This window comes from Scyliorhinus canicula, chromosome 7 (genome assembly GCF_902713615.1).
Source record: "Scyliorhinus canicula chromosome 7, sScyCan1.1, whole genome shotgun sequence".
Lineage (NCBI taxonomy): Eukaryota > Metazoa > Chordata > Chondrichthyes > Carcharhiniformes > Scyliorhinidae > Scyliorhinus > Scyliorhinus canicula.
Window position 1 is genome coordinate 88,441,056 of NC_052152.1, and position 24,427 is coordinate 88,465,482.

At 47.2% G+C, this 24,427-nt stretch overlaps 1 protein-coding gene across 1 annotated transcript in view; it reads left to right on the forward strand.

The window, feature by feature from the left end:
* The window catches only part of drd3 (dopamine receptor D3), a 116,216-nt gene that overhangs the window by 77,920 nt on the left and 13,869 nt on the right, over window positions 1–24,427 (forward strand). The window contains exons 3-6 of the mRNA XM_038801243.1: window positions 6,382–6,491; window positions 8,058–8,194; window positions 10,474–10,479; window positions 12,393–12,586. Of these exons, the coding sequence (XP_038657171.1) occupies window positions 6,382–6,491; window positions 8,058–8,194; window positions 10,474–10,479; window positions 12,393–12,586 (447 nt within the window). The remainder of the gene's footprint in view (window positions 1–6,381; window positions 6,492–8,057; window positions 8,195–10,473; window positions 10,480–12,392; window positions 12,587–24,427) is intronic.

The following is a 24,427-nucleotide window of genomic DNA, read 5'->3' on the forward strand; positions in this document are numbered from 1 at the left end:
TGGTTTTGTTGCCCTCGCAGCGGTAGTCCTCGCAGTGCTGATGGCAACCCAGGCAGCCAGAAACTGGAGAAGGTCCAGCAGAGTCGGCGTAGGCTGGATACGGCACCCCATATGCAGCATCTGTCATGCTATCCTGCACAGCAGGCCTGCCTGCATCCCCACCCCCTGTTGCCCCTTCCATCCTCGGGCACAGTGGTCCAAGATCAAGAGCCCTGATGCAGACCCCATTCAGGTGATGGGTGTGAGCTAAGTTACTTGGGGGGGGGGGGGACAACTATGCAGCACCAGCATACCAAGCCCTGGATCGTGTGTACTCATTCCAGAGGTAAACCAAGCCCTAAATCTGCCCCATTGACCACCCATAACCCTCATAGACTGCCGAGACCTCTGGCCGAGCAGCTGAAGGCTATTGCTGACAGAGAATTAGCTATTGTAGTTGTCGCATTTCACACAATCCAAGTGGATTCTCATGGGTGGGCGGGCCATGTAGCATGTGGGAGTCATTGCCCAGCATTCCAATCAGACCTTTGATGCACGGACACTGTGCTTGAACACTGCGGGAGGCAACACTACAACGCAGCAGCCAACATCTGAACACCCAGGGTATGGAACACAGTTCCAGGGACATGTCCACGGCCAGGGGGTGGCTCAGTGCTACAGAGAGGGGGAGATGCCTTGAGAGATGGACCGAGGGTTCGGAGGTCAGCCTGTAACACGGTAGAAAGTGATAGGTGTCTTACTGATTGTGCTCAAGTGTTTTTAATGTGTCACAGGTCTCATACAGTTCTCCATTCCTAATGGTGCCGCCTCACTCTCCCCACCACCCCCTCACCCTTCTCACCTACTACCTACCCCCCTCCCCACCCTCTCCCATCTCCCCCAAGTCCCTCAGTGATCCTTGATGTGCTTGGCCTTCCTCATTCTACCGCTACATCTCGGTGTCTCCCCAGGATGCACATTAGAGGTGGCGGCAGCCAGCTGCTTACCTCGTCATGTGGCCTTTGATGCCCTTGGTGGCCATCCTCTGGGGGCTCTGGGGCATGAGGGCCCAGCTAACTTTTAAAAAATTGTATTTTATTACAAACATGTATCAAATCAGATTACAACACACAAACACCCCGAGAAACATACTTCCCAATGATCAACTATAATAATAATCTTTATTGTCACATGTAGGCTAGCATTAACACTGCATTGAAGTTACTGTGAAAAGCCCCTAGTCGCCACATTCCGGCACCTGTTCGGGTACACAGAGGGAGAATTCAGAATGTCCAATTCACTTAACAGCACGTCTTTCGGGACTTGTGGGAGGAAACCGCAGAAACCGCAGCACGCAGACACAGGGACAACGTGCAGATGCTGCACAGGCAGTGACTCAAGCCAGGAATCAAACCTGGGACCTTGGAGCTGTGAATAAACAATGCTAACCACTGTGCTACCATGCCGCCAGACCTATAGGCCGGGATTCCCCAATCCTGCGGCCAAGTTGTGACGCCGGCGTAAAAAGTGGCACGAGCCACACCGGCATCAACGGGTAGCTATGCACCCCATCCTAGGGGGCTAGTACGAGTGGTGTCCGCAGATCCGGCATCCAAAAGCCGGTGCGCCATGGCCGCCGCAGATTTGCGCATGCACACCATGGCCGGCACAAGTTCGCGCATGCGCACTGCGGCCGCCGCGTGTTCGTCCCTGCGCATGGGTTCTCGTCTTCGTGCTTGCCCCCAGGCAATATGCTGGAGCCCTACAGGGGCCTGGCGTGGAGGAACATAGGCCCCCATGGAACTAGCCCGCCCGTCAATCGGTAGGCCCTGATCGCGGGCCATGCCACTGTGGAGCCCCCCCCCCCCGGGTTGGATCCCCCCACCAGGACAGACCCCACACACAGAACTCCGAGGTCCCGCCGGCATAACCCACGTCGGTGGGACTCGGCCGAACTCAGCAGGCACTCGGCCCATCGAGGTCCGGAGAATCACCGGGGGGTCCGCTTTCAATGGCCCTGACTGGCGCGGCGGCGATCCTGCTGGTGCCTGAAAATCAGTGCCGGAGAATAGGTGAGCCGACGACGGGGCGGCGTGGCACGATTGACACGCCCCCCCCCCCCCCCCCGGCGATTCTACAACTCGGCGCGCTGTCCCGTATGCTGACCTCGATACGCGGCCCCATCATGGAACTAGGTGGAGCTCGTGGCCACCACCACTCAATGGGATAGGTCCGGGTTGATATCCAGCACCCCCAACTCCTAGATGGCGCCCATATGGCCCTGGGGTTCACCTTGATACGGAGGGGCAGCTGGTTGGAGCCCCGGCTGTCCCTTCATCATCTGGCTCTGCCAGACCTGGAGGTTCACCATGGTCTGCACCATCATGACGACACCCTTGGCGATGCTCCTCAGTGATTGGGCCAGGCTCTGCAGTGCCTCAGTATTGCCCACCTGCAACTGGGACACGCTCCGCAGCACCTCGGCCATTCCCATCTGAGAGCGATCATGTCCCGCAGCACCTCATCAAGGTCAGCCTGGTACTGGATAACCTCCCCCAGCGAGGTAGACATACTGCCAAGACCCTCAGCCATGGCCATCACCGACAGCGCGATGCCTTGGACACCTTAATTCATGGTGCCAACGCCGTTCACCAGACTCGCCACTGCGGTCGGCACACTAGCAGTGTTAGTCTCGGTGCCACACATTGCCGACAAAATCTCCTGCGCCCATAGCCTCTGGGATTTCTCCAATTGGCCATGGACCAGCTGATGTGACACTGAAATCTCCCTCTGAATGTCCTGACCGCACCCTAACGTCTCCATCAGCTCCGGGTAACCCTTTTCCACAGGCTGAGCATCAGGCTGGGACCTCCGACCGCTGTCTCGCCTGGGTGTTCCTGCCTCCACCTGATGTACATCAGCAGCTGTGTGGTGCTCACCAAATTGTACCTGAGAAGCCTAGCAAACTTTCCCCACAGAGGTGTGTGTACCTGTGGTGGTGGAGGGTGGAGATGACAGCTGTGATGCATCAGACATGTTTTCCTCTGAGCTCTCCACCAAGGTGTTCTCCTGGGAGGCTGTAGAGGGGGCCACCCGGGATGGGCCGATGCCGTCGGCTGGTGGACCAATGGGAGAATGTGGTCAGGGGGAGGGATGGATCAGTGAGTACGGCAATCACTGCTCACGTTTGACAGGTCCTCCGTGTGGGGCCTGATAGTTCCTCACCTCTGCCTTTTCCGCCAACATCCATGTTGGTGACCGTTCTGTCCTTGACTACTCCAGTCATCTCCAGGGCCCGTTCCTCGAAGATGGTGAGGATTCTTAAGTCCGGCACCCCGCCACCAGTCTGGGCTCTCTCCCAACGATTGTGGGAGAGCTTCTCCTTCAGAGACAGAGAGGGCATCATTAGACGCACGCATGGTTCACAGTGGTGGGAGGGTGGGGGATGTGAAGGGAGGGTTGGGGGGTGGTTGAAGGGTGAGGGGAGGGAAGTGGGCCATAAGGAGAGTTGGGGGAGATGTTTGAGTGGGGGTGAAAAGGTCTCAGGGAGTTGAGGCACATTGGTGTTTACTCACTCATGCTGCCCGGTGTAGGTCGTTGACCTTTTTATGGCACTGGAGGCCAGTCCTCCTGCTCACGCTCCCAGAGATTACAACCACCGCTAGCTCATCCCAAGCAGCAGTGGTTGCCTTGTGGCTCACCCTCCGGGACCCTCGGGAGAACAGGGTATCTCTCCTTGCCTCCACCGCATCGAGGTACCTGGCCAGGTCTGCATCGCTAAATCATATGGCCAATCTTCTCAGCGCCATGGTTGCGAGTTGACTGGGGTTGGCTGTGCAAGAGCTGTTTAAGTGCTACTTGACCTTGTTAGCGGGGTGCCTGGTGAGCGGCGTCCTGGTGAATGGGCTGGCAAGCTGTCATTTGTGGTGAGAAGCCCATAGGGCTTCATTAAGCGGATCAATTAACATTGAATAGTGTTACCGGCCTCGCTGGACCGAGCGCAAAGAAGCTCACGGCAGTTCCCACTCGCTACCACACAGAAATCTTTCCAGAGAATCACGCCCTATGTATTTGGCTCATTCACCCCTAAATGCCATGGTTGACTAAGCTCCAAAGAAATGCCACTTGTATTAATCTATTCCATACTCTAATAATTTGTTGAAAAGTCCCTTCCAGTGTCTTATACTTCTTGTTCTAAATTTCAATTTATGCTGCCTTGTTACTGATGAGAACGTTTTAAAATAGTCTCCATTGATTGGAACAGAGAAGGTTAAGGGAGAGTTTAATTCAAGTGCTTAAAGTGTGAAAATGTTTATGAAGTTAAATAGAGAAAGCTTATTTCCATTGGTAGTTGAATCAGCACTAAAGCGACATAAGCTTGGGATTAGTACTGGTGTACAAAAGCCATTTTTTCATGCAATGAGCTATTATGTGCCTATTATGGAGTGCAATATGCTTAAATAACGGAGCTTGTTAGTACAGTGTATTTTCTAATACTCCTATGTGAATGAAATACTGTAAACTCAAGGTTAATTAATAAGTCTCCATGTTGCAGTGTAATTTAACAACCACTCCTTGTACTCTTTTGGCTACTTAAGTTGTTTTTGCTGAATGATTTAACAGCCAAGGTTCCAATTTCACCAAATATAACTCAGCAGAGCCACAATTTCTGTATCAACATTCCTTATTCACTCTATCACTGTCATCAATTGTTGTATTACTTAGCAACTGGTGCCACAAAGTCTCAAGAATCACTAAATTACAGGAATAATATATATATGCATGGAGCATCCATCAAAATAAATACATTTTCAGTGCTCTCATACCCACTGATGGTATCTTAATTGAGCTGAATGTTCTCACCGTCAGTATCCTAACCAAAGACCACTGCATGATTGATCACTCTTGTGTCAATGGGTTATTCTAGTTATCGTTAAATTGTCCTTTTAACCTAGACATTGGATTCAGATCTGACAAAGATGCACCCAGACCAGCTGACCCTGCATGCAAAGTCCTCTAAAATATCTGGGAACTTATACTAAAGTATGGAGAGCAGTCAAACAACAGCCTGATATAGTCATGTTCACAAAATTATTTCTCTCACCAAATTCCCAAAAGCCCCTATTACCATCCCTTGCTATGTCTTGTCCCACCGTCATGTTCATCAGAGGTAGCGGGTGGCACAGCAGAATACAATTGGGAATGAGTGGCCCTGGGAGCCCTCAACATTGATATTGGACCCCATGAAAATTCATGGCATGCAGGTCAGTCACAGGCAAGGAAACTTTAAGCTGATTACCACCTAGCACCCTCATTCAGCTGGTGAATTAGTGCTCCTCCATGTTGAACACCACTTAGAACAAGTGCTGAGGACAGGTAACCAGAAGCTTGATCAAAGAGGTGGATATTGTAATGCATGCTTTTAAGGCGGATAGAGAGGTGGAAAGGTTTAGAGAGTAGGTGAACAAGCAGAAGGTCGTGAGTTTAACCTCTCACCCAAAAGACAACACCTCTGATCCAGCAACATTCCCTCAGTCCTGTATTAAAGTCTCAACTTGGAATCTGGATTTCAAATCCTGAAGTAGGCCAGGAATCAACTTGAACCAACATGTTGCTCATATTACAACTATATTACTGCAGTGAGCATGGGCCCAATGGTAGCATTCTAGCCTCTGACTCAGCAGATTAGGGATTAGGTGTCACTACAGGGAATCCTGGCCAGTGGAGCAGAGATTTCTAGCCTCTGAATACCAAGCTGACATCCAGTCATTCAATGGAAGTGGAGTTGAAAACCTCCAGCGCAGCTGGCTAGTTCCAGTTGGATATTGTGAGTCAAACTCTTGAGTTGTCCACATAGAGAAGGACTTTGTTGTAGAAAAAACTCAAGAGTATAATCTACTGGATGTAAAAACAATGGGGAATGGTTTGTCTCATACTGCAATGCACAGAGGAGAAGAGGAAGGTGACTATATTGATGACCTTCAGTTGTGTCGCTCATTCTTTTCAAGACCAGGCTCTTACATATCATTCACATTTTACCAACAGCATGTAGGAAATTCAGTAACAGAAACATTCGGCACAGCAGTTATGTCTGCCATGTGCTTGTACTATTTTATTCATATTTGGTATCCTTCTATTTTTTTTTAGATGCTTCTTTTTAATTGAATTTTAATAATCTTTATTGTCACAAGTAGGCTTACATTAACACTGCAATGAAGTTACTGTGAAAATCCCCTAGTCGCTGCATTCCGGTGCCTATTCAGATACACAGAGGGAGAATTCAGAATGTCCAATTCACCTAACAGCACAACCTTCAGGACTTGTGGGAGGAAACCGGGGCTCCTATTGATATCTTACCAATTTTTTTGTTAAGGAATTACAAGTGAACATTATCTCCCACAGGTGGTTGGGGATTGGAGATTTGGTCGCACAAGCTGCAACATCTTTGTGACGCTGGATGTCATGATGTGCACAGCAAGTATTTTAAACCTTTGTGCTATCAGTATTGACAGGTAAGTCCATCCCTACTATATTTTAAAGTGTTTTAAATGTGAGGAATTGTACTAAGGATATTTATCAATATTAATAATGATAATCCATGCGGTAACTCTTTAGTGTTGCAGTCATTGATTTATGAAAGAGCTTCAACTTTAACATCTTCCTTAGTTCTGACGTGAAGAGCCAATCTTCACATTTAAGTGTCTGTATTTACAGTAGAAGAAACAAATTACATACAGGTACCAGAGATAGAGTATAACCTAGGGGCTTATCAGATGGAAGACCGTAAGGTTATGAAATCAACAGAGAAAAATTATTCGACAAACTTAAGGGAATGAAAATTAACTCCAGGACTTCATGGCCTACATTATAATGTTCTGTAAGAGGTAGCTGCAGAGACATTGGATGCACTATATCAGCGCGAGTTTCCACGCTACCTGCCACGTGTTTCATGGAGGGAGTTCGCCATTGGCCGGCGGCAGGATCTTCTGGTCCTAACATTGTCAACGAGGATCCCTGTTGAATGCACCCCTCACCGCTGGAAACCCCAAGGTGGGGGCGCACCATTGGCGGGACCGGAAGATTCCGCCAGCGTGAACGACTGGAAAATCTCACCACCTGTTTTTCCAAAATGTCGTGGTTTCTAGAACAATCCCAGCATTTTGGAGTTTAGCGTATGTGCCAGGCTCTATTCAAGAGAGGAGGGAAAATGAAACAGAGAACTACTAGTCTGTTATTCTGACCATGCAACTAGAAAATCATCGCATGATCAGACAAAGTCAACGTGGTTTTACAAAAGAGAAATAGTATTTGACAAATCTGTTAGAGTTTTTGAATACGTAACTAACAGGATGGTTTCAATCTGCAGTGATACCCTGGGCATATTATCAGAATTTTAATTTGAAAGAATAAAGTCAGGTAATTGGAAAAGAGTCACTAAAGATACAAAAGAAAGATGTTTGGTGCCTTACAGATTTGGTGGGAACTGTTTGCTTACAACATAGGGTTGCCTGGATACCCAGTGTTTTGGGACAGTAAACATATTAAAATGCATCTTCAAGACTACAACCTCAAATCAAAAATGTCACATGCATTCTCCTCCAAATGTTCCCTTTGAAATGTGCCAGATGTCCCCTAATAGTGGCTAACTTCTGCAGAACATTCTCCATTTCTAGCGCAAATCTGCCTCAAGTAATTATTATATCACCAATACATCAATAGCTTTAGGAGCTGAAATGAGTTATCCCCAGAGACTATTTGGTGTGCTGTGCTTCTGGGGCCAGTTTAGCTCAGTTGGCTGGCCAGCTGGTTTGTGGTGCAGAGCAAGGCCAAAAGCATGGGTTCAATTCCTGTACCAGCTGAGGTTATTCATGAAGGCCTGCTTTCTCAGCATTGCTCCTTGCCTGAGGTGTGGTGATCATCAGGTTAAATCACCAGCAGTCAGCTCTCCCCTTCAAAGGAGAAGCAGCCTATGGTGATCTGGGACTGCAGTGACTTTACTGAAGGTTTGCATTTCTTTGACTGCATTACAATCCACTTTTATGGTCTGGTGGTAAAATGTTGTTTTCTCTTGGTTTAAGGTACACTGCTGTTGTGATGCCAATGCTATACAACACAAATTACAGTTCCAGGAGGCGGGTGACTATAATGATTACTGCTGTGTGGATACTTTCGTTTGCAGTGTCTTGCCCTCTCCTGTTTGGTTTCAACACAACAGGTACAGAAGAATTTTAATGAAATAAACTTTTCTCAGTTGGAAAACATTATCAATGATTAAAAGGGCCTCTGTATATCCAGTCCAACTTGATCAATAATGGCCCTCATTCAGACATGAGCCAAACCTCCAGATGATATTTAGAGAGATCTGAATCATAACCATAATGAAATGTCCACTGGAAGAGTGATTAGATTGTATACACTCGGCACAAGATTATCCATAGCATTGAAGTGAAAGACAATTTCAGGCTCTTTATTAAATCAATGAAAAGCCCTAAGTCTGGAAATGTGTGTTGTCAATGGTAACTGATGAATGCTTAATCCACGTTCCTTTATCTGCAATTTCGGTGCAATTCTAAAAAAGCAGTCTCAATCCTGAAGACAAAGGAATTTCATAGGAACATTGCAACAGTTCTTTCCAGGGCTTGTTTTGTTTCAGCTTAACACGTACGAACTTCGTTTCATTAATTAAAAATAAAGTTTGCCGTAATGCTCATGTAGCAAGAACAATCCTTTAAACCTCATGTGTTCTCCGCACTACAAAGGGCAGGCTAAGAGAGGTAAATAGACCTAACCTTGACAGGAATTCAGGAAGAGTCCTCGTGGGATTTTCTTTAATGATAAACTAATTGTGTTTATTTTAATTACCAAGAGTTATATTTCTCAGCAAGATCTGGGTGAAGTATACGGGGAGCCCGGTGGTACAGTCAATGGTCAGGGTGTGGAATCAGCTGCAGAGACACTTTATGTTGGAGGGGATGTCGGTGCTGACACCATTGTGCGGGGAGCATCGGTTTAAGCCGGAGCAGATGGATGGGATGTATGAGAGGTGGAGGGAGGCAGGGCTGGTGAGGGCGAGGGACTTGTACTTGGAAGGGAAATTTGCAGATCTGGATGAGTTGCAGGAGCGGGTTGGGTTGCTGAGGGGGAGTGAATTTAGATATAAACCTTGCGTGAAAGAGTGAAAAATGAAATGAAATGAAAATCGCTTATTGTCACAAGTAGGCTTCAAATGAAGTTACTGTGAAAAGCCCCTAATCGCCACATTCCAGCGCCTGTTCGGGGAGGCTGGTACGGGAATTGAACCATGCTGCTGGCCTGCCTTGGTCTGCTTTAAAAGCCAGCTCTTTAGCCCTGTGCTAAATCAGCCCCAAGAATAGAGGACATTCTCTAGGTTACCGGAGTACACCTCACTGAAGCAAATATTGCTCCCAGATGAGGTGGGAGAGGATGGGATTGGGGATATATACGGTGGTTGGGGGATCGGGGGGGGGGGGGGGGGGGGGGGGGTTGGGGGGGGTGCAGATGGTGAGGATCAACAGCAAATGGAGGTGGACTTAGGAGAGGAGATAGGCTGGGGACTGTGATGCAAGGCGATGCGTCGGGTGAATTCAACTGTCTCCTGCATGAGGATGAGCTTGATTCAGTTTAAGGTGGTGCACAAGGTACATATGACCTGGGTGAGGATGAATGGGCTCTTCCAAGAGGTGGACGATGGGTGAGAGAAGTGTGGGTGAGGGCCGGCGAATCATGTACATATGGTTTGTGAGAAGCTGGAGAGGTACTAGGAAGCGGCATTTGTGATGCTATCTCAGATTGTGGGGGTGAAGGTCAGGCCGGATCCAATTGTGGTGATCTATGGGTTTCAGTGTTGGAGCTGCTGGTGGGGAAAGGGGCCAATTTTGTGGCTTTTGCTTCTCTAATGGCCTGGTGAAGGATCTTGCTAAATTGGAGGTCGAATGCGCCCCAGGGTGTAGAGGCTTGGCTAGGGGGTTTATACGATTTTCTCCAGTTGGAAAAGATTAAATTTGAGTTGAAGGAGTTGGAGGAGGGTATCGAGGCATGGTGAGGGTTGTTCATGACAATGTTTGAGGAACTGTTTGTTGCAGGGTGGGGGGAGGGGCATGGGATGGGGAGGAGGTATAAAGGGGAATATTGTACAAAGTGTGGACTGAGAGTATGTGGAGTGTGCTTTTGTATATGTTGATTTTATTTTACACATGTTTGGAATAAAATGCATGAAAAAATAACAAGATTTGGGTGGTGGTATTTTGGTGGAGAGGGGTTTGCAGTGGTGAGTAGGAGGAATAGTAATGGAGGTAGCACCAATCATTGAGGTGATTGTTCAGTTACAAAGACAACAAGGATGCCTTCCATTAAAACAGGAGCAGGAACAGCAACAGTCAAACTGGGAAACAAAGGCAGGATAAATAGCCACCGGGAAAAACGGGCAAAGGGACTCTAAATTTCCATTCCTGACATATTTAAATTGACTTAAAGCTTCAGGTACATTGGGATAGTCATCAAAGTTGAAATAAATGGGGAAATTTCCCTTATTCTATGGGGTTGTCCCATATTTGAGCCCATTGTCCTGTGTCCTCGGGCGAAGGCTGATAGGTTCTTCCCATAATTTGGTCCTTTAAATCTTGCTGATTGTGGTTTGGGTAGGGTGTTCAATAGTGTTAAAAATTTCAACTCCAACCTAACCTACTTTGAACCCATCCATTTCTACATTTAATGGAGAAGTGGGGGGAGGTGGGAGGCTTGTTTTTGGGGTGCAGTCAGCCTAACCACAGCAAGTCACTCCTTTAAATATTCTGATGGGTTTGTACATCTCAGAACTGGAGCGAAATTCTCCGACCCCCGCAGGGTCGGAGAATTGCCCGGGACCGGCGACAATCCCGCCCCCGCCGTGGCAGGAATTCTCCGCCATCCAGGAATTGGCGGTGACGGGAATTGCACCGCCCCGATCGGCGTGCCCTCCGCGCCTATCGGCGAGCCCCCTGCGGCGATTCTCCGGCCCGCGATGGGCCGAAGTCCCGCCGCTGAGAGGCCTCTCCTGCCGCCATGGTTTCAACCACCTCTGGCGGCGGCGGGATTGGCGGCGCGAGCAGGCCCCCCGGGGTCCTGGGGGGGGGCACGGGGCAATCGGACCCTGGGGGGGTGCCCTCACGGTGGCCAGGCCCGCGATTGGGCCCCACCGATGGGCGGGCGGGCCAGTGCCGTGGGGGCACTCTTTTTCTTCCGCCGCCGCCACGGCCTCCACCATGGTGGAGGCGGAAGAGAACCCCCCTACCGCACATGCGCCGGAGGTGACGTCAGCGGTAGCTGACGCACCGGTGCATGCGCGAACCAGCGAAGGCCTTTCAGCCAGCCCCGACGCCGGCCGGCGGGCGTCAAAGGCCGTTGGCGCCGGTTTTGGCGCCAGTCGGCGTGGTGCCAACCACACCGGCGCGGGCCGAGCCCCCCAAAGGTGCGGAGAATTCCGCACCTTTAGGGAGGCCCGACGCCGGAGTGGTTGGCACCACTCTGCTACGCCGGGACCCCCTGCCCCGCCAGGTAGGGGAGAATTCCGGCGCTGATCTCTGCTTTGACCCTAACCAGCCAACTTTCTGCGCCTTGGAAAACCTGGCAGCTGAAGGTAGGCAAGGATTGCTATGCAGAAGGGCCCTTCCAGCACTGTTTGTGAGCCAGAAGGAGCAGGGGTACTTGCCCTCCAGCTGGCCAAGTTCACCAGTTTTCCAATCCACCCATCGCTGCGATCATTGACCTCCTACATAATCATCGATTCTCACCTCTGCCTCCCATCTTTCATCAACCTTCCATGATGACTCCCGGACCCTCTAAATTATGTTGTTCCTACCCTTCTCCACTCCTAATTTCTACTCTGACCAACAGACAATCTACCTGCTCCTCAGTTATCATAGAATCATAGAATTTACAGTGCAGAAGGAGGCCATTCAGCCCATCGAGTCTGCACCGGCTCTTGGAAAGAGCACCCTACTTAAGCCCACACCTCCACCTATCCCTCTATCCCTGTATTTCTTTGGATAGATACACAGGATTTTACAGTGCAGAAGGAAGTTATTCAGCTCAGAGTGTATAAGCCAGTTTTTATGCCCCACATAATTTTTTATTGGCTGAAAAGTTGGCATTTACTGTGGTTACAGCATACATCGGCAATCTGATTATGTGGTAATAAAGAACAACAGAGATCACTGGTCGCTCTTTGCACCACACAAAAATATTAGTAGCTATACAAAAAATAAGTTGCCTTACTCCGAATATGAAATAGTATAAAATTGTCCATTTTGAGAACAATATATCTGTAACTTTGAAATATACGGTCATGCTAGATTAGAAAATAACATTTAATGAATTGATGAAACTTCTGATATTCTGCTTTATTCAATTTGCAGATGACCCCAGATTGTGTTCTATATCCAATCCAGATTTTGTTGTGTATTCATCCATCGTGTCCTTCTACTTGCCATTTTTTGTTACATTGTTGGTTTATGTACGTATTTATGTTGTACTTAAAAAGAGAAGGAAACGCATCACTTCCAGGCAAAACAGTGTTACCGTGGCTACAGACGGTGTCATGCAGACCCAGGTAATTCAGGTGAAAAGAGATTGTAATGTAACTGTGGATTTTGTTCTTTGCATTCTTTATAATCTGAGGCTTAACATGGACACTCAACATTTTCTTAATGGTTATGGAGTGGCACAAATCTCCACTGGGATTGCCTCCCAAACCCAGCTGACGAAAATACACTGCGAGGAGTGTCAAACTGAGGGATATTGCTGCAACTACCTGCCAATGACTAAGGGTAACTGTTTTCACAGGATCTGGATCAGAGATACAGAGCTCTAAACATCCACATTCAGGATCCTGGGCGGGATTCTCCAACTCCCCACCGGGTCGGAGAATCACCGGGGGGCGGCGTCAATCCCGCCCCCGTCGTGTCCCGAATTCTCCGCCACCAGAGTTTCGGCGGGTGCAGGAATCGCGCCGCACCGGTCGGCGCCCCCCCCCCCCCCCCCCCCCCCAGCGATTCTCCGGCCCGTGATGGGCCGAAGTCCTGCCGCTGTCAAGCCTCTCCCGCCGGCGTGGATCAAACCACCTACCTTACCGGCGGGAGCAGGCGGGCGGGCTCCGGAGTCCTGGGGGGGCGGGGCGATCTGGCCCCCGGGGGGGGTGCCCTCACGGTGGCCTGGCCCGTGATCGGGGCCCACCGATCGGCGGGCGGGCCTGTGCCATGGGGGCACTCTTTTCCTTCCGCGTTCACCATGGTCTTCACCATGGCAGAGGCGGAAGTGACCTCCTCCCCTGTGCATGCGCGGGGATGACGTCAGCAGCTGCTGTTGCTCCGGCGCATGCGCGGACTTCCGCCGGCCGGCGAAGTCTCTTCGGCCCCGGCTGGCGTGGTGCCAAAGGCCATTCCCACCGGCCGGAGGAGTGCCAACCACTCCGGCGCGGGCCTAGCACCTTAATGTGAGGGCTTGGCCCCTAAAGGTGCGGGGACGTCCGCACCTTTGGGGCGGCCCGACGCCAGAGTGGTTCATGCCACTCCATCACGCTGGGACCCTCCGCCCCGCCGGGAAGGGGAGCATCCCGGCCCCTATTGCTGCTATATACTATAGGACTAGCACCCTGAATGACAGTACTTAAGCAGTGTGGCCACAAACCACTTCCATCTCCATGTCGGCAGCTGAGAGATGAAATTATGGAAATGCTGCAATGAAGTGGCAAACACCACTCCACATTACAATAATAATCATAATTATTGTCACATGTAGGCTTACATTAACACTGCAATGAAGTTACTGTGAAAAGCCCCTCGTCACCACATTCCGGTGCCTGTTCGGGTCTTTTGTGGGAGGAAACCGGGGCACCCGGAGGAAACCCATGCAGACACTGGGAGAGCGTGGAGACTCCGCACAGACAGTGACCCAGATGGGAATCAAACCTGGGACCCTGGTGCTGTGAAGCAACAGTGCTAACGACTGTGCTACCATTAACAGCCATCAAATAGGGGAGTCTGGTTTGGACAATCACTTACACAAAGAACTTCCTTTTCCTTAATGTTTGTTTGTCACATCTTAAACCATTGCCTGCTTCATGCTCGACAATATGTTGAGTTGCCTTTCAAACTTGTCTGAAGTCTTTTTGAATTATTTGTCAACCAATTGTGATATGCACTTTAATTGTCACCACCTTTTTAAATTTCACTTACAAATATATTTATGCTCCTATCAATAGCATGTTCCTTACACTTGTCCCAATCCCACCTGGATCTGCAGGTAATTATGCAAATATACAAACCCAAGAATGGAGCAATGAAAGACCTGTTGAAATCTACTATGCGGTTTAAGTGGAGTCTCGTATACACTTTTAACTCAGTAGAAATTTAAGCTACACGTTTTGGGTGTGAAATTAAATTTTTTATTGAGTCGATTGATTATAATTGATCTTCTTGTGGTTACAAATCAAATGTTCTCAGTAAAGCCCCTACCAGCAGAAGACTTTAAGACAAACACTTAACTTAGGGGTTTACAAACAAATTGAATTTTCCAAAATACAGCAACGGTTTCTTGCTCAAAGCAAAACAGCTTGCGCAGACTTTTAAGAGTTAGAGTGGAAATATGAAAATAAAAGTGGAAATATGAGTGGAAAAATGGAAATATGAAAATACAAAATAAGGATAGCAAGTAGTTAGGTAAAAGGTATAGGTGATCCTGGATGGAAAATGGCTTCCTGGACCTCCGTCTTTAAGGAAAATGTTAGCAGTCTGACTCCATCTGTCCCTACCCTTGAAATGTGCTGATTGGCTTGGATGAGTCTAAATGTATTTGATTGGATGGTTAGTTGTCAATCATCAATATGCAACATAGCTATGAATATGTTGCATCTTTGAATGTTTGTTGTGTGTTGGAATGTGATTTACACTTTTAATCAGCTTCTGGTTTCTACAGGTTTTTTGCTGACTGCTATCCTTTTTCACATCTTGGACAATGACAGATTCATTTTATCCATGTTAACTTATTATGACTTTCATTCAATTGTTTCATTCGCTTCGAATTAGACCGTAGATGCTGCAAATGTTTCTTTCATTATTGCAAGCTGTATAATTTATAATCTGAAATTATGTTTGCAGTCTTATGATGGTTAACATGGACTTTTGTATTTACATTAAAATGGCTAAATCAATTACCCTTCTACCTATCAGAAATAGTTGGTTCCCTTCTGTCCTCTGTTCGATAATTTGAAAGATTAAGTGAGATATATCATAATAAAATGAAAGGAAGGAGAAATGCGACAGGACAGGTAAAAGAGCAAAGAGGAACTCATTCACATTGTCTTTGATGGTTTCCTTGTTTGAAAACAACCTTCAACAATTGAGCGGGCAAGCTTTGCATTTCAAGCATTACAGCAAAAATTCTTTAAATTCTTAAAGAATTATTATTATACAATAACAATTAATTGATTTTGATTCTACTGATTCAGTATTAATCTTTTAGCAATACATTTGTGATATCGTCAAATAATTGATAGGTTAGTAACAATAATATTTAGTTCAATTTCATTGTATGGTGGTGCAATGGGATTAGTGTGAATCATTTGATTAGTGGGCCCCTGTGTTTAGTGAATAGCTGTTTAACGCATTTGATCACCAGAAATGTCATGTAGATGATGCATCCTGCTATACAAGAGAAAAAGATTGTCGGTCCTCTGCACATTCCTGTGGGTCTCAAGCACCTGCAAAGTTTCTCCCAGATAGAAATATCTGAGGGTGTGTCAAGCTTTCTGACTTCTTTTTGAATGTGTGCTGCCAGATCTTTAACTTCTTTTGAATTATCTGGAATAAAAGTGCAACACTCCGCACCAATCAGGGCGCAGGTGCCATCTTTTCCGGCTAGCACATAATCAAGTGCCATTCGATTTTGTAGTGCCACGATTCGGATTGCTCTCATTTCATCAGAGATTTTACTTAGGGCATTGGCAGTATAGTCAGCTACGTTTTGTATGATGGTTATTTTATTTAATTCATTGGCTAACTTGTTTCCCAATAAAAAGGAATAATTTTAGCATAGATTGCATCTCGTAATGTGACAGCACATTTATTTCTTCGCGTGATTAGTTCTGATAGATTAGGGAGATGAGGGAGATGACGGATAGCAGGTACTACATATCCTAAATAGCAAGATCCTGACCAAAATTTTGGAAGCCAGGAGTATGCTTTGTCATTACAGATAAAATATGTTCCATTATAAGCTGAATATTCGGAAATATATTCCAAGTACCAATGGTCTGAGAATAGAACATAGAACATAGAACAGTACAGCACAGAACAGGCCCTTCGGCCCTCAATGTTGTGCCGAGCCATGATCACCCTACTCAAACCCACGTATCCACCCTATACCCGTAACCCAACAACCCCCCCTTAACCTTACTTTTATTAGGACACTACCCGTAACCCAACAACCCCCCCTTAACCTTACTTTTATTAGGACACTACGGGCAATTTAGCATGGCCAATCCACCTAACCCGCACATCTTTGGACTGTGGGAGGAAACCGGAGCACCCGGAGGAAACCCACGCACACAGGGGGAGGATGTGCAGACTCCACACAGACAGTGACCCAGCCGGGAATTGAACCTGGGACCCTGGAGCTGTGAAGCATTTATGCTAACCACCATGCTACCCTGCTGCCCCATGTTTTATTATTTAATGATATTGTGTATACCTTTTATTGTTGAGGATCAATCAGCTCTGTATGTTGTATTATTGGTACATTTATAGGCTGTGTTAACATCAAAATAATTAGTACAAACACTATGGTCCATCTTCATCTCACTGGGATCATTACTAGTGAGACATATTGGGCGCGATTCTCCCAAAACGGGAGAAATCGTAAGGCTGGCGTCAAACCCGGGCGTCAAACCCCTTCCTGACCGGGAACCGATTCTGGTCCCCGGTCGGGGCTAGCAGCCCGACGCCGCAAGCTCCGGCATCACGGGCTTAACGAATTTTGTTAAGACCAGACTAGGTCTGTTTGCCGTTCGTAAAAACAGCGTAAAGGGCTGGGACTTCGGCCCATCGAACAGCTGTGAACTGCTGCCGGCGGCAGCGATTCGTGTCGGGAGTTGGGGGGGGGGGGGGGGGGGAGAATAGCGGGAGGGCGGGAAAAATGTCGGGAAGGCCCTCCCGCTATTCTCCGACCCGTCGTGGGGGTCGGAGAATTTCGCCCATTGATCTTTCTTGTTTAAGACTAGTTGGGAGATTAATATGTGGAGGATTTTTATTTGTATTATATTTAGGTTGATACCACCCTGAAAAAGTGTTTAGCGGATAACCTGCAAATTTCCATAAATTAGTAAATAGCTTTAAATAAATTTGGTGCCTTCCTTTCTCACATGAAACTGCTCCAGGACGGGATACTGCAGAGTGAGGGGCACGCTGGTAGATGTACCATTCTGCTGTTTCTGAAGCATTAAAAGGGATAGTTAAGAAAGGAATGTTTCTCCTGAGTGGGTGGGGGTTGCAATGCATCCCAACAATTGGAAATATTGAAATTTTCAGCATAAATCTTAGATGTGTAAAGGAATGTGTTTTCATTTAACTCTGGGACAATGTTTACAAGGCCAATTATATAACTGAAAATTAATATTACGGCAAACATTTTTACAGATCTTAATACTTATACACGCGCTTCACATGTGACGCGTGGATCCAACTTTTCTTTCCTTTCAGTTTTATAGCAGACTGGGTAGTGAGAAGGATTAAAAAAGGTCCTTCCCACTTTGATCCTAGAGGCTCCTTCTGTAGTTTTTTGATGTCAACTTCCTCGCTGGGCACGAGATCGTGCCCACCTTCTGGGGGTCTCCCCAAGCAGCCAACACCTGTTGAGAAGCAGAACTAACAGCGTTTGTTAAATTTTCATAAGTCAGCAAAGTATCACTCGTTAAATGATAGCCTGCTTTTCGCAATAGTCCCTGGCAGAGACATTGGTCTGCCTGTAATTATTTCAAATGGACTTAAGCCTGTTGTTCTGTTTGGTGTTGCTCTGACACTGCATTATACTATTGGCAAGGCTTGGACCCAATTCATGCCTTCTTGGTTGTATTTAGACAATCTTTCTTTCAAAGTTCGATTCATACGTTCCACTTGTCCTGATCATTGTAGATGACAAGGACATGTGTAAATTCCAGTCAATGTTTAATAATCAACACGTTACCTTACAAACAGCACCTGTAAAGTGGGTTCCATTATCTGAGTCAATGTGAGCTGGTACTCCCCATCTGGGGAGGCTGTATGGGCGGCTGTGGCTCTCCTAGCTGGAGCAGCTTCTACCCATCTAGAGAATTTATCCACTATTACAAGGACGTCATTGTACTTTTGGCATTTAGGAAGGGTGATGTAGTCTACCTGTATATCCTGGAACGGTCCTGCAGGAGCAGGAGCTTTTAATTGAGGCATTGATGTTGTAGGTCCCAAGTTATTCTTTTGACATATTACACAATGGTTTGATAACAATTGTGCATATTTTTTGAATCCTTTACCACACCAACTCCTCTGGAATCGATACATCATTTGTTGGGGTGATAGATTTCCCCATGAATGGATTTGTTGGGCTAGAAAGGGCATCAGTGCTTGTGGTACTACTGGTTTATCAGTCTGAACTTGTCTCCAAATATCATCATCATATAACTGAATACCTGGGGCGGAATTCTCCAACCCCACGTAGGGTTGGAGATTCGCCCGGAGCCAGCGTAAATCCCGCCGTGGCCGGAATTCACCGCCACTCGGGAAACGGTGGGGGCGGGAATCACGCGCGCCGGTCGGCGGGCCCCCCGTGGCGATTCTCCGGCCCGCGATGGGCCGAAGTCCCGCCGCTGACAGGCTGTTCCCGCCGGCGGGAATCAGACCACCTCTGGTGCTGGCAGGGGCAGGCGGCGCGAGCGGGCTCCGGGGTCCTGGGGGGGGGGGGTGCGGGCCGATCTGACCCCGGGGGGTGCCCCCACAGTGGCCTGGCCGGCGATCAGGGCCCACCGATTGGCAGGCGGGCCTGTGCCGTGGGGGCACTCTTTTTCTTCCGCCGCCGCCAAGGCCTCCACCATGGTGGAGGCGGAAGAGACCCCCTCCACAGCACATGCGCCGGGGTGATGTCAGCAGCCGCTGACGCTCCAGCGCATGTGCGGACTCACGCCGGCTGGCGAAGGCCTTTCGGCCAGCCGTGGCGCTCGGCCCACACCGGAGTGGCTCCCACTCCGCCGACCGGCGCGGGCCTAGCCCCTAAAGGTGTGGAGAATTCCGCACCTTTGGTGAGGTCCGACGCCGGAGTGGCTCTCGCCACTCCGGTACGCCGGGACCCCCCGCCCCGCCGGGTAGGGGAGAATCCCGGCCCTGATTCTAACTATGTCCATTTTTATTTCTGTGTACAATCACGTTGCATTTCACGTAGATCCTGTAATAAGTTGATCACTCCTAATTTGTAACTGTGATTGAATTCCTCATACCATTGAGAGGTAGCTTCCCTTGCTGCTTGGTCCGCAAGAGCATTTCCTCTTGCTTCCATGGTGTCTTCATGATTATGGGCTTTGCACTTTAGAATTGATACTTCTTTTCCTAAGGCCATAGCTTCTAGGAGATCTCGTACTTCCTTTCCATTTCGCATAGGTGTACCTGCTGTTGTGATAAATTATCTTTTTCTCCACAGGTGGTCAAAATCATGTGCCACTCCAAAACCATATCTGGAGTCCGTATAGATGTTGGCAGTTTTATCTTTTGCCTCATGACATGCTTGTCAGTGCTTTTAGTTTGGCCTGTTGAGCTGATGTACCTGGGGATAAACTTCCTTCAGCTAATACTTCATATGGGCTTGTGACCACCCACCCAGCTTTTCTGACATCCTTGTCAATAAAAGAGGAACCATCTGTGAATATAATTAAATCTGGGTTCTGTAGTGGTTCTTCTTCTACTAAGCGTACCTCTTCCATTTCCTCTACTTTCTTTAACACAGTCATGTCCTTCTGCCTCTCCTCCCCTTTGTTCCTCAGGAAGTGGGAACAAAGATGATGGGTTTACTGGACTGGCTTTGTGAAAATAAAGGTTGGGTGCTTCCAAAACTGCTGTCCATCTAGCTGATGCAACTTGTGACACTCTGTTCATGGATAGTAGAGAATGGACTGAATGTGGGCATTTAATGGTTAACTGTTGGTCTAAGACAAGGCTTGATGTTGCTATTACAGCTTGACATGTGGCTTCCATGGCTCTTAAACAGCTGCCAAATGCTAGTGCCACGTTGTCAAGTTTAATGGAGTAGTATCCAACTGGTCTTAACTGATCACCATGTTCTTCGGCTAGTACTGCAGTCATGTAACCCTCTTTTTCATGAACAAACATGGTAAAATGTTTTCCATTGTTTGGAATTCTGAGAGCTCATAGGGCCTTCCTCGGATTTAAGAATGATTCCTTTTGTTCTGTGTTGAGGTTAACCGTGTCTTTTGATTTTTGGTTACCTTTTAAAAGACCATTCAATGGCTGAGTTATCTGAGTTAAGAATTGTAGCCACCTGGGGTGGCGACTTCCCGATTCCAAAATGGAGGCCCGTAAAGAATGCGGGGAAAATTGGCCAGGCATAGGAAAAACAAGCAGGTGCAAGGTTTCCTGTGTATTAAGACTTGCAGAGCCCAGACAGAACCGAAACCAGTAGCCATCTACATACTAATGAGTAATCCCCAGAAACAATTAGAAACATTGAAGCAATCGGGACCAAACCAGACTCCCCGGCGCCAGCGGGTGCCAGGACAAAGGAAGGCCATTAGACACATAGGAACCGCCCAGCGATCAGGGAACAGCTCCAGGATTGGAGAAATCGATTGAAACAATTGGGACTTGGTCCAATTAATTGGGACCAGGTCCGGGGCCCGCCCAGAAGGGCGCAAAACCCCTGGGGACTATAAAGTAGAGTCCCCAAGTTCAGTTCACTCTCTTGGCAGGTTCTCTTAGCAGCTCTAAAGAACTCTTGACCGTGACTCGCAACAAGGAGAGACCTGCCTAGCAGCTGCACCAACCAAGTAAGTCTCCAGGCAACGCACGCTACGAGATAGGCGCTCCTAGCTACTATTCCATACCAGCTTGAAACCTGCAGACTCAGAACCGGACAAAGGCCATTGTTCCTCTGACCTGGTGGGCCATTCCAAAGCTAAGTATAGGTCTTTAGTTATAGTGATAGTCTAGTAAGTAGAGTTTTATGCATGAGTAGTGATTGACTGTGTGTATAATAAATGTGTTTTGATTTGAAACTTACTAACTGGTGTATTGCGTTATTGATCAGCATTTGGCTTTGAACCTCGTGGTGGTATCAGAAAGATACCTGGTGACTCTAGAGCAAAGGTTATTAAAACAGAGCAATTAAGTAAAAGCATACCGAGCAACAGAATCAATCCAATTTCTGTTAAAATTACACAATCCCAAAAAAGATCTAATTTCCTGGACAGTTGTAGGTTCCTTGGCGGCTTTGATGGTAGCCGTTCTGTCCTGAGTAAGTTCCCTCTTGCCTTTGGATATTTTCTAACCTAACTGGACAACTTCATCCTGGGAAATTTGTGCTTTGGCAAACCTAGCTTTGTGTCCATTATCACTAAGGTGATCCAAAACCAAACATAAGTCTTTTTCGTGATCATCCTTATTAATAGATAGACATAGAACATAGAACATAGAACAGTACAGCACAGAACAGGCCCTTCGGCCCTCAATTTTGTGCCGAGCCATGATCACCCTACTCAAACCCACATATCCACCCTATACCCGTAACCCAACAACACCCCCCTTAACCTTACTTTCATTAGGACACTATGGGCAATTTAGCATGGCCAATCCACCTAACCCGCACATCTTTGGACTGTGGGAGGAAACCGGAGCACCCGGAGGAAACCCACGCACACAGGGGGAGGACGTGCAGATTCCACACAGACAGTGACCCAGCCGGGAATCGAACCTGGGACCCTGAGCTGTGAAGCATTTATGCTAACCACCATGCTACCCTGCTGCCCCTAGATGTATCAGAATGTCATCTACATACTGGATAATGGTGTAAGGCAGAACAGGCAGTTGCCTGAAGTGGTTCTGTGGTAAACAGTAGGGCTATTGTGAAAACCTTGTGGTAGTCTAGTCCATGTGTACTGTTGTTGATTGATGGTGAAAGCAAACCATGGCTGTACATCCTTAGCTAGTGGTACTGACCAAAAAACATTTGCCATGTCAATGACTTAAAACCATTGAAGGTCTGGTGTTAAAGAGTTAAAGACTGTAGATGGATCTGCCACAAAAGGAGCTTTCCTGACATTGAATTGGTTGGCTTTTCTATAGTCAATAGTCAGGCGCCATGTGCCATTAGCCTTTTTGACAGGCCATCCTGGACTGTTTGGTGAGCTGTGAATGTGCACTAAGATTCCCCTTTCTTCAAGTTGTTGTACTGTAGGCAGTATGCCCTGAATTGAAGTTTTGTTAATAGGGTACTGTTTGGTACAAGGCGGTGGAGATCCAATGAAGGTGACTGGTTCCATTTTTAATAAGCCACAATCATTTTTGTCTTTAGCCCAAATTAAGTGATGTTATATCTTGCTCTTTTTGATGTGTCTAATGGACCAGGTGATTTTTCTGTTATTAAAATTAGGTGAAGAATTTAGTTGAAATAGGATGTCCATACCTAGAAGTGCCTGTGTGACATGACCTACCGAAATTGATGCCATCAGTTGATGTGGTCCAAATTCTAATAGCATTGGTTCAGTCTTTCGGAGGGTAAAATAATCCCCCCCCCCCCCCCCCCCCCCCCCCCCCCCCGCAAAAGCATTAATCTTTCCTGCATTTTGTGGAAATAAATCAACATAGTCTTTAGTAACACAGGTAAGTTCAGCTCCAGTGTCAAAACGAAAATCGATATTATATCCTCCCACTCTTAGTGAAATATATAATCCATCCTTTTTCTGTTCAAGCAATGCATGCAACGAAATATGAAAAGAATCACGAAGAGTGGGGTCCATTAGTTTTTTGAAGCTTCAAGCAGAGCCCGTCTTTGTTGTGGGGCTAAGCTGTTGAACATGTCAGTCATTTCCTTATCGTTATTGCGTGCATCCCTATGTGGGAACGGCTGGAGGGTCTAGGTTCCATGTACGTGTCTTGTTGGTACAATCCTGGGCATGTCCTGTCTGTGTGGATGACGTGGCTGGCCACGGGGCGGAAACGTATTGTATGAGTCATAGGACATTTCACTAGGCGGATTGATACCAGAACTTATTTCTTTATTCGTCTTCTTGTTTGTAATGACTTGATTTCATCCAATGTCCTGTTTTACCACAATAAAGACATTGTCTGGGTTTCCTATATTCTTTTAATGGGGCAAGGGAACATGTGGAACCCGATGCTTCTGGAGAGGTTGTATTTACGGCTGATAACCCTGCAGAAGTTGCAGCAGTCGCCACTGGAGCGGCAGCTGGCACAGGCTGAATTTAGCTAGCTGGAGGGCTGTTGTTTGTCTGATTATGCATGCCGCGATCTATCTAAATACATCGGTCAACTGTTTCTCAGTGTGTACCGGCTGAAGCCCAATTAGGTAGGATCAGTTTGAAAGCGTTAGATATTTCTGGTTTTAAACCAGCAACAAAAGCATTTTAATCGGTTCTAAAGTACTTGCATCCCAAGTATCTGTTTCGGTTTGGAGTTTTATCCTTGAATGTTCTATCCAGACATGTCAAAATCTGTCCTCGAAATCTTGTATATCTTCACTAGTCTTTTGAATACAGGATGTAATTTTTGACCAATCGGTCCAAGATGGGCGGAATCTTAATAGCCAATTCTTAATCGCAACCCAACCAGCTTCCAAATTTTGCATATCGTCTCCAAGAGCAACATCTACTTCATCTGTGAGAATTTGACCGTCACGGGTGCCCACCATAATAGACAAAATTTGCACACCAACTAATGGATGAAGATGGTAAGTGATTTGTAATCGATGGAGCTGTTCCCACGTGGTCATGCCTCCCCTTTTGGGGTGTGTGAGATCGTTAGACCATCTGTCTATTTTATCAGGGTCAGCAACCTCATGTATCCATTGTCGACCATATTCAGATCTTGTAGTTGTTATCTCATTCTCTCTTGTATCCTTACTTCCAATTTTAACCCTTTTGCTTTATAGTGGGGCTGATCGAATTACCTTTGCAGTTAGTTTCTTAGGTTCGCTAATTGCGTCACTGTCTTCATTTGAGTTATTTGGTTTTTGAAGTTTAACTTTTGGTTTGTTTTTAACATTTGATCTTGGTTGTGGGATTGGAGCTGATGCTGTATCGCTCAGGGTATTTTGACTGGTTTCAGAACTGGTATTAGGATTTAAACAAGTGTCGTTTGTCTTCTGATCCAAATTATGAGCTGCGAGATTGTCAGTTAAGACT